The following is a 10,916-nucleotide window of genomic DNA, read 5'->3' as shown; positions in this document are numbered from 1 at the left end:
CTTTAATATTTACAGCTATAGTCCTCTTTATGCTTCGCGCACTCTTATGGTACAGGCAAATATCATGGATGCTCTCTCGTTCAAAAAATGATTTCGCTTACTTGTTTTAAAAAGTAACGCGACAACGGGGAAGATATCTTTCTACGGTGTGCATTATTATTTCTTATCCATTCATTTCTTTATATATCTTATACAGACATTCGTGCTCTCTCTCTCTCTCTCTCTCTCTCTCTATCGCACGTATATTTACCATGCGCACCGTGAAAGTCTCAATATATCTTATACAGACATTCGTGCTGCTTACTTGTTTTAAAAAGTAACGCGACAACGGGGAAGATATCTTTCTACGGTGTGCATTATTATTTCTTATCCATTCATTTCTTTATATATCTTATACAGACATTCGTGCTCTCTCTCTCTCTCTCTCTCTCTCTATCGCACGTATATTTACCATGCGCACCGTGAAAGTCTCAATCCTCCAGAAAAATATTATTACAATAGTCGGGCGCTACGATAATGCATTGGAGCCGCGAGCTTTCCTATTATATATTTTTTTCATTCTCACCAAGTCATACATATACATTATGTATGCGTACACAAGCCATGTATTTCATCCATACTCCATCGTTCACTACGCCTTATCTAGATAGAGGATAGTCTCTAATCGTAAGATTATTTTGATGTCGCAATTCCTTCGGGTACGGTTTTCCTTTTAAGTGTTCGGAAATGACAACTGTTCTCCTTCCTGGACATTAATTAGGCGGATCACGTAACTATTGGGCCACCAGGATCATAGATCATCAACGTAGAAATATATTCTTGATTTTGCGAATACAAAATTCTCGATATGCATACGTGCCGTACCTGGCGTGACGTTCCACTTTATTCATTTTTCTTGTCGTTCTTCGCCTTCATCCTTCATACCCCTTCGAGCCCCGACTGACCGAAAGAGACCGTGACTGATTGAATATTTGGCTGTTGGCTCACTGACATCACACTCACGTTCGATCCTTTTTCTTGTAAATTGATTGTTTGCAGATTTGTTTTCGTTTCTTTTGTATGTTTTGTTTTTCTTGTTATCGCATCTTCAACGGGTACTTAGGAACTAACTCGAGGGAGATCTGTTGTTACTGTTGCTGCTACTGAAGCTGATTCCTAATTCGTTCGTATAAAAATATTCATTTGAAAATATGTGAAAAATCATATGGGCAGAGCGACTTGCACCCCACGTTGATACGTGAAACATCAGCTAACGTTTCTTCTCTTCAACCGAGGCTCAAAGCGGACGAAATAAATAAATACTTCCATTTAAAATAGTCAAATATCATCGTTAAACTTTCCATCGTCTTCGTACGCAATTACTAAGCATTTTTATATCTCGATCACACACATTTGCAAATATTCTCATGCGTACTTTTCCCAATTCCGTTTTTATCACGCAGTTACGCATGCACGCACGCTCGGATAGACAACGGTAGGTATCGATGATGAAAGTTTAATAGTTAGAAAAAAAAATGCCCAAAGCAAAACTCGAGTTCCCGCGAGTCGATGATTCGGATTGGAGGCTGAAATAATAATTGGAATGCCAGCAATTCGGTCTGGGCTAAACGTTGACCAAGTCTACGTTGTCACTGTAACTTCTAATGGCTCGTAAATTTCCCTTCCATTATTATACATCCGAATGTTTCATCAATATGTAGTAAAATTGAACTGGAAGTTTGAACTGACCTAACCGAATAGCTGGCTAATTTTAAAGAACTTGAAATTGTACGCCATCGGGGACGGGTGGGGGAGAACGCCTAACTCCCACCACGTATCGGCGCCATAATCATATAATATAATAATAATATATATAATATAATATAATTAATTTATAATAATACTATGATACAGAATATAAGTACATTGGTTTAGTGATTGCAGGCTGCTCCTCTCATATCACAGCGAGGGACGCTGCCGGGCCCGCCTCCTAACTTTTCCCTAATCTCTCTTAATTCTTTCTTGTCAATCATTTTATTTCGTACTCACATCATTCACACAAACACATTCAGGACATTCATTCTCCGGCACACATTACTCATTTATTCGATCATTCGTTTTTGGCCTCTGTCTCTTTTTCTAGTTTACTCGTTGTCTCCCCTGGCGTCTCTGACCCACCCCAATAGTACACTTTCTATATATTTTCTCCCTGTCACAACACACGGTACACCATCATTCATAATTTCACCCACATTCCCATTCAAGCTTTCTCTCCTCCAATGACGCAATATTTTTATTGGTATAATACACGTGTACTTGGATGAGTGTAGATTCGCCTTTGCATATCGTTGAACGATGATGCAAAGTCCGACCAAGAGCTTCGTGTAAACTGATTCTGAGAAGGAATAACCAAGGGAGGCTATACTAACAATAATGAGGCTGACGGCGAGGCGGGACTGACAATGAGGGAAATAACTTACATCGATCGTGGGAAATCGTGGGAAAGCGGCGCCACGTGTCTTGCGGCTCGTATCGTCGCACAGGACGTTAAGGAGCTCAGTCTAGGCGCTGCTATATTAATCTAGTTCTTCTCCCCACGCAGCCCTCTCCCTCTCACATTCTTACTCTATCTCTTTCTCGCACTCTTAGGTTAGTCTTGCCTCCTGCCCAAGGATGCCAAAGGATACCGAAGGAGATACGAGATACGCGAATCCTCTGGGAGGGGGGGAGTGGTCCCGCACGCAAGTGACCTTTGCGGCCATAACCCCTTGTCGCCTCGCGGGAACCCTCTAACGTAACCTAGCCTAACCGGAAGGATGTCAAGCGGAATCCGATCGACACTCTACCGTTCATTAACGCGTTACGACTAGTCTGATAATAGGAACATGCTGTCTTCTTCTGCTGGCATCGAATCATCACGAGGATGTGAGTCGCGTGGGATGCAGCGCGGTGAGAACACTGATCGACACTAGTGCAAGGTCGAGGATGACCAGGACGAGATGCAACTGTACTAATTGTAGCAGTCCCTGCAGGAGTTCTCGTCCATAGTGTGATTAGACCATGAAGTTGCTGTGTGATCGTCGTTAGGATAACTGTCCTAAGGATAACTAGGCTGCCAGACCTTCCCCTCTTGGCGCCGGTGTAGGTGGTAGTCTTGCCGTTGGCGGAGTCGCGTTCTCCTCCGTCCTGGACGAAGTTTCACGCTCGAATCTGTGTTGCAGCGGATCGCTACCTCCCCAGGATGGTACACTGGCGGAATTCTGATTGCCGGTGTTCGACGACGGAGTGCCAGGTGAATGAGATGGAGACGGTGTGCGGAAGAGCATGGACCCTGCTGATAGGGATTTCGATTCTCCTAGGGAGCCGTTACTCGGTGCCATCGGCTGCTTGTCAACAGGGAATCCCGCGGCGATACCGCCACCTCCGGCGCCACCGCCAGCACCGCCACCGCCACCAGCGACGCCTCCATAGACTGATCCAAAGAGACCAGCGTACTTGGCTGCACTTGCGCTGTGTGGCGACGTTAGTCCATTGTTACTTTGTATGACCGAGATCTCGTTCAGCTGTAAGTAATGCACGCCGACTGGTTAGCTTTATTCTGGGACAATTACCTAGAAACACGGGAAACAAGATAAGGATTAGTCGGCTCGTCGGGTTTTGCGGCTGAAGAGGGTAGGGACGTTTTGCCACTGGTATTATAAAACGCTCTACGATAAAGTCTGAAGATGTTCTATGATGCTCCTCGCGATTAGTGGCTAATGTCCTCCACCACCTTCGCGCTTATCCACGCGATACGTACTTTTTGCTGAACGCCATTAAGGAACGGCGCGGGTAGATAAGGATAAAAGAGATCCGGTCGTCGCTGAAGAAACTCCGAGTCCTTGGGTGTGATGGGCAGTGGCGGTAGATCCAATGACATTCGGCGACCTCGTCGCGACGCTCCGTTCGTCCACATATGCGTTCCCATGTGCACCTGTGCCAATGGAATAAGATGTTATAATCAAGTGAACGCGACGTGAAGAACAGTGGGCTATCCGTGCCATGTCGCGGCTACCCGTGTTAAGCTGCAATCCATTCTACCTATTGAGCGCAAGCATTAGTACGCCAATAAGCCGTTAGGTGAAGCATGAGAAGCCTGGCTATAGGCATTGGGGAAAATTCTGGCCGGAGAATGGGAGTGAGGACAATCTGGAGGAGCAGGGTAAGCTGTGATTCTTTTGATATTTTTGCAAGAAGGAAGATGGCGTATCAAGACAGGATTCGTGGCCAATATATGACGATGCTGAGTGAGAGGTGTGTGCCTGTACCTTGAGGTTGCCCTTGGTGGTGAAGGCCTTCTGGCAGACGGTGCATCGGAACGGTTTGTCGCCCGTATGTGTTCTCATATGGATCTGGAGCGCCGAAGATGAGGAGAAATTCTTATTGCAAACCTGGCACAAGTGCTTGCTGGGCATGCCTGCAAACACACACACACGCGCTAGTTCGCTAAGCTGCCTTTTTCAATTCGTTCCTTAGGACGCGCATCTTCTTTCCATTTTTTAACCTTCCAACCTCTCTCTCTCTCTCTCTTTCTAGCTCTTACGTGCGTTGAGAACAAGAACTCCGCAAGCTAGGGGCAAATATTAGCAGCTGAACGCATATCGAGAAGCAGGAAGTTGTAGGATGAGAAAGAGCGCGCGATGTTAGAGGCAGAGGTTAGAGAGGGAATAAATGAGCGAGTTATGTAGGCAGGAGAGTCTACTACTACGTCATATCGAACATGTAGCTCTGCTATGCGAGGCTATAAGCGAATTTAAAACCGGAGGAAAATTAATAATTACATAGACTCGTGAACGACTCTCTTTTCATTGAACAAAAAAATAATAGCTTCTCGCGGTATAGGATCAGTGTGCTTCTAACGTGACTAATTACGTTAAACGTCTGGAAGAGTGTCGCGATCCCTCTGAGAAAGTCTAAAATCGCGTGAGAAGTACCGCGGGTCTTTGACGCCGACGACGACGACGAGGGCGAAGACGACGACGGCGCCGGCGACGGTGAGGACGATGACGGCGACTTACTGGGCGGCCTCTTGGGCGCAGGTAAATCACCCTCGGGCGGTGATCTCTTGACAGGCATCGCCGCGGCTGCCACTACAGCTTCCACGGACGACGGTGGCATTGGTGGTGGTGGAGGCGCTGGAGGTGGTAGACTCGACTCATCCGCACACATGGGACTCCTCGAGTTCTCATGATCCTGCTGCTGTGGTTGCTGCTGCTGCTGCTGACCCGTCTGTTTCGCGTCGGCAAAGAGGTGAGGCGGCATGTCCCGGATCTTGTGTGTGAGCATGTGCTGCTTCATGTTCCCCTACGGAAGAAAAACAAACGTGGTACTCCACTGAGGTTGCATCTTACGAAACGGTGATCTTCTTGGGGAACAGGAAAATCGACATTCTAGGATGGTTACTCGAAAGACGGGTATCAAAACGAGGATAGCTAATACATGGGGATTGAGGTTAGGAATTGGTAGGGAGGAAAGGAAGAGGCCCTTACCAGGAAGACGTGGTCCGAGGCGAGAAGTCCGAGGGCGGGAGGCAGCATCGGGGGCAGGTGGAGAGCAGCGTAGCCAGAGATCACTCCCCGCCCCCATTCGTTGCCACCAGTCCGCCCCCGGGGCTTCCTCTCCTCAGGACGTCGCCGCCTGCGTTTCGGCCTCGTCCGATTGCCGCCATGCGACTCGGACGAAGGGATGTTGGTGATAGTGGTGCTAGTCGTGCTAGTGGTGCTAGTGGACTCGGTGCCGGTCTTGGATAGGGAGTTCCTCCGATCGACACAGGTACACGTATTCGTCAACCAGGGTTCGCGTTCATTCTGCAAAGTATCGCGGTGTATTGACAACCGGACAACAAGAGACAGAGGAGCGACCCGAGGATCAGCTTGAATCTAACAAACGGCAACAAGTGGCAGCGGGTACCGAAGGACCATTTAAAGGATGCCTCTTGGCAGCAATTTAATGCACCTTTAGTACTTACCTTCGTGGAAAAGCCCCGGTCGCAAATGGTGCACTTGAACGGTCGTTCCTTCGTGTGGCTCCGGTAGTGAATCTCCAAGGCCGAGTTACAAGCGAACGTCTTGTAACAGATATTGCATGTCGTGTTACCGCGGACTGCAACAGATCGTGGGAAAGTTAAATGTGACTCTCTCTTTGTGTCTTTCGACTAGGAGTAAGAGAGGGTAAAAGAGAAGATATAGAGAAGAATTGTGTGTGTGTGTGTGTATATATATATATATATTTGGATATATATATATATATAAGAAAAAAAGAGAGAGAAAGATATTCAGCAAACGCGCGTCCGACTCGTCAGGCATATTTTAGTAATAGCATCCATTTGCTTCTAGCCTGTGATGTGCTCAATGTACTAATCGTGTAAAGCCTAGAGAGCGGCAAATTTCAATCGCTTTTATTTACTTTCGAATCAAAGTCTAATAATCAACAACGAAATTCTGATGGCTGATCAGACTGCAGTGATTACATTCGAGATAGCAATTGTGAATCATTGATGTTCCTGATGGAGAGGCCCTATGCTCTCCCAATTACGACTCGGATTCACTTGGATAACAGTAACAGTGAGATCAATAGTAAAGATAGCGATGAGAATGATTCTTCTATTTTCTCGTGGTATAGTGATAAGGGCCAGGAGGATTGAGGAAAAGCGTGGAGGCAAGTTCATGTTGTACAAAGCAATTTATTCAGTGCCGTACATGGACGCAAGGAAAAGAACGTCGGGTCCGCATGTCTATAATATCAATAACATTATTAATATAATAGTATAATAGTAGTAATAATAGTAATATAAATGACAATGATAATAAAAAATGACAAGAACAATAATAGTAACGATACAAAACAAATCTATGAGTATACACATACATTTACGTATAAATACATATAAAAATATACAATAGAGGTGTATGTGGGGTATGTCTACGGGGCATGTGAGTGTACATAATGAATGTATTTTAATAAGCCGTGTTAGTCGGACGCACGTGTGTCGAATTCGGCCCGGCTACCGATGTTGGACTAACACGAGTGAAACGCGCGAGGAACGCGAGCGCGCGCGAACCCACCAGCCAGTACGTGAATCGAGAGATCAAATGATTCAAATGATCTTCGATGACACTCTGGACCAATCACAGAAACAGATAGGCAGACGGATAGAGAGAAAAAGCAAGAGTGACAGAGATAGATAATGTGTGCATGTGTATCCGTGAGAGAAAGAGTGAGATCCAGAACGAGAGAATGAGGGGGGTTGGGGGGGGGGAGTGCTAGGTCCAGCTACACCAAGTCAGGAAGAGGAGAAGAAGGATCGCATAAATCAGTCCACGTAGAGCAGTCTCAAAGTAACAAAGGATAAAATTATCTTGGAAAGGTGTATTAACTTCTAAGGAGAATCAATAATTTAGAGAACTTAAAGAGAGATAGAGAGAGACAGAGAGTGAAAAAGAGAGAGTGAAAGAGGATTGCAATGTTATGAATAAAAGGTGGGATGATGCCAGAGATTGGTACGTAGGTACGTAGGTAGGATAGGTATGCATCCCGAAGGGAGGGTAGGTGTAGCAGGAACCGCGCGCGGCTCGCCCCGCTGCTAGCAGCGCCTACCTGCTGGCCCTCCGACAGCCAGGCCGAGGGGATTGTAGGTAGAAGTGGCAGCGAGAACGGCTGACGTCGTTAGAGAGGCAAGTGCTCCTCCGGTGGTGGCGGTAGTGCTGCTACCGGCACCTTCACCGCCACCACCGCTACCGCCCCCGCCGCCGCTACTGCCACCGACACCGCCGACGCCACTGACACCAACGACGCTACCGACGCCTTCGCCGAGGACTGGATTCCCAGCGGTCATCGAGACTACGCTGTTTAACGTTGTACCGGATACGCTGGGAGTGCTGATGCTGCTACCGCCAATGCCGCTGGCGCCGCCACCACCGAGATTCGACGGTGGCGATGAGACCGCCCTAAGAAGGCCTGCGAACATTCCGAAAGCATGCGCGTGATGCGCTGTGCTCTGTGACGAGGCGGATGGCGATGCCAAGGATGCTCCTGCTGTCGGTGGGGACGGCGGCGTCGGGGTAGGCGTCGAGCCACCCACCGGGGTCGAGGAAGAGCGTGGGGTCAGGTCAAGCGGAACACCGCCGCTTCCATTTCGTATCGCCGGGGGACTGGTGCTCTTTTCACTTCCGTTATATCGGTGGGGTCCAGGTGACCTGGAGCTACCACCAGCCACTGTCGTCGTGATCGTTCGCACCTGGTTCTCGAGGGCCGCCAGAGACGTCGAAAAGCTTGGTAGCGACAGCCGTTGTTGCTGTTGTTGATGATGATGATGATGAAGGTGATGATGATGCTCCTCTTCGTTTTCATCTCTCTCCGGATCATTTTCAGCATCTTCCATACTTCGCCTCTCCCGTTCATCGCACCTCTCATCATCTTCTCGAGTGATGTCATCCTCCTCTTCTTGATCTTCAGCCATTTCGTCATCACCTGCGGTGGAGCTCCGCTCTTCCGAGTACTTTTGGTGTTGTTGATGCAGTTGCAAGTGATGCTGAGCATTCTGTTGGTGCGAGAGATGATGATGAGAGGGAAGAAGAGGATGATGCAGATGTTCTCGAGAGTCCTTCGAGTCGAGGTCATTCTCATGAGGAGTTCTTTCGGCTATGTGCTGGCGCGAACCTGGGAACCCCAAGGGGAACCCACTCCCTGCGGGATGAAGCGCCGGGAATCCCTGGGGGAGAAACGAGGCCAGAGGATGATGTGGGTAACCAGGTGGAAATTCATTAACTTCAGCCGCCTGAATTTGTTCCGGACTGAGATCCGTAGGTTCGCCCGTATGAAGTCGTATGTGCTGCTGAAGTACCAGGGCATTTGTGAATTTTTTGTGACATACCGGACATTGATGAAGCACCCTGAGGGGTGGTTTTGCTCGATGCACCCCCATGTGAGTCTTAAGGTTGCCTTTGGTGGTGAAGGCTCTGCCACATATTTTGCACTTAAATGGCCGTTCGCCTGTATGAGTACGATAGTGCATCTGGAGTGCACTCTTACAGGAGAGTACCCTGTGACAGATGACGCACTGGTTAGGATCCGTCAACTTGTGCTCGATGTTGTCAACCAGCTGTTGAAGCTTCGACGTCTCCGAGGTTTTGGTAATTTCGATAAGACTCTCCCAGGAGTTGTCATTGCTCCCCGGTCGTGGAAGTAGGCTCGAGTATATGGCAGGATCACGGGCAGGATCGACGATCATTTCACATCCAGGTGCGGTGGGAGTAGTGCCGCCACCACTGGAGGAGACGTGGTGAATCAGCTGAGGATGATGAATCGCCGAGGCGGAGGACGAAGTCACTGGCGGTAGTGGTGGCCCCGTGGGAAATAAAATTCCCGCGAAGGTCGTTTGGAGGCTACTGCTGCTGGCACTACTGCTTGCGGGAGAGGCACCAGGATAGCCGAGACTCTGATGACCAAGTCTACTCGAAGTACCGCGACCTGAGAGGTTCTCTGGCTGTTCTTCCATCTCTTCATCCCCGTCCCCGTCCATTTCATTTTCGGCCTCAAGTCGGGCACTCATCTTACTACTGTCCATACTACAGTCCTCGTAAGGTTGTGGTTGTGACGGAGGATTCGCCGTCGAGGATGGTGACGAGTTGTTCAGGTATCTCCGGCTACTATCTTCGTACTCCTCTATTTCGTCCTCGGGTTGCTCCTCGGTATCCTCTGGTTCTCGCTTCGGCGTTATCCTCTCGGAATCCTCCCGACTCGTTGGTCGTGATTGTTGTTGGTAGGAGTCTTGAGTAGGTGACTGGTGTTCTAGTTTAATCTCGTCTCTTTGCGCGGCCGAGGATGCTATCGAGGTAGTCTGCTCGTGATGATGGAGATGATGTTGTTGCTGAGCGTGATGATGATGCAGCTGCTGCTGCTGCTTCATCGGATGATGCTCGTGAAAGGAGGAATGATGCGAGTTCGATTGATGGTGGAGGTGAGGATGATGGGAACTGGGTAAAGGGAGATGATGATGTCCCGTTGGAACAGGAGGCGATGTGTGAGGAGACGGGACAGTGGTCTTACTGAGATTCTCCGGAACCTCTTGTTCCTCCCTGTGATTAAGGAGGGGTGATCGGTAAAGGGGTGGCAATACAGGGAGGGTTAGAGCAAGAGGTAACGGTGGCTGAGGTGGAAGGAACCCATGAGCCGCTGCGGCGGCGGCCGCGGCTGCTGCTGCTGCTGCGGAGCCAGGGTGACACAACGACGGATGATGCGACGACGATGATGGCGACGACGACGAGGAGGAGGAGGACGACGCTGGCGGTGCCGGGGGCGGCGGCGGCGGCGGCGGCGGCGGTGGCGGTGGCGGGGACGGTAAGGGCCTTTGCCCGGAAGCCGCGAGCTGCTGGAGAAGGGGGGGATGGTACTTGTCAAGGTGCTCGGGCACGGGATTCGGATTCATCTTAACGTGTGGAAACTTGGCCGTGTGCCTCTGGAAGTGGACCTTGAGGTTTCCCTTGGTGGTGAATCGGCTTCCGCAGACGTTGCATTTAAAGGGTCGCTCACCTGTATGGGACCGGATGTGAATCTGGAGCGCCGAATCACTGCCAAAGACCTTGCCGCAGTAGCGACAGCGGTGCTTGAAGAAGGGCTCGCCGCGCCCACCGGAGGACTTCGAATCGTAGGGTGACAGTCGTGAGCCCTTGCCGCCCCTGAACGCGAGCTCATCGGCTAGATTGTTCGCCAGGAGGCCCTGACTCGCATTGTCGAGCACCTCCTGCGCTCGTTTCTGTAGCATCTCCAGGGTGTTGGGCTCGTGAAGGGGCGGCGGGTCCGTGTTTGTGATGATCGACGAGGCCAGTGAGGAGCTTATCGAGCAGAGAGGCGGCATTTGGTGGGAGAGGGACATTTGACTTGCTGCGGCTGCGGCGGCC

General features: G+C 49.5%; 1 protein-coding gene across 7 annotated transcripts in view; it reads right to left on the bottom strand.

Annotated features, from left to right (window-relative positions):
- Nucleotides 1-549: 549 nt before the first annotated feature.
- The window catches only part of LOC107270229 (homeotic protein spalt-major), a 35,707-nt gene continuing 25,340 nt past the window's right edge, over nt 550-10,916 (bottom strand). For 2 of the 7 annotated variants that reach the window (XM_015745052.2, XM_015745051.2), the window contains exons 3-9: nt 7,615-10,916; nt 5,987-6,120; nt 5,508-5,825; nt 4,953-5,322; nt 4,287-4,435; nt 3,779-3,952; nt 550-3,542 (exon numbers count right to left, since the gene is read on the bottom strand). The exon at nt 7,615-10,916 is cut by the window's right edge and continues 1 nt beyond it. In XM_015745052.2, the coding sequence (XP_015600538.1) occupies nt 3,087-3,542; nt 3,779-3,952; nt 4,287-4,435; nt 4,953-5,322; nt 5,508-5,825; nt 5,987-6,120; nt 7,615-10,916 (4,903 nt within the window). In that variant the 3' untranslated portion in view covers nt 550-3,086. Of the gene's footprint in view, nt 3,591-3,778; nt 3,953-4,286; nt 4,436-4,952; nt 5,323-5,507; nt 5,826-5,986; nt 6,121-7,614 lie in introns of all 7 variants that reach the window. The other 5 variants (XM_015745053.2, XM_015745055.2, XM_015745054.2 and 2 more) reach the window with 5 other exon arrangements.

The sequence above is a fragment of the Cephus cinctus genome, unplaced genomic scaffold (assembly GCF_000341935.2).
Source record: "Cephus cinctus unplaced genomic scaffold, Ccin1 Ccin1_scaffold0709, whole genome shotgun sequence".
In the NCBI taxonomy this organism is placed as follows: domain Eukaryota; kingdom Metazoa; phylum Arthropoda; class Insecta; order Hymenoptera; family Cephidae; genus Cephus; species Cephus cinctus.
The sequence above is the reverse complement of the archived record's forward strand: the minus strand, read 5'-3'. Positions and strand labels throughout refer to the sequence as shown.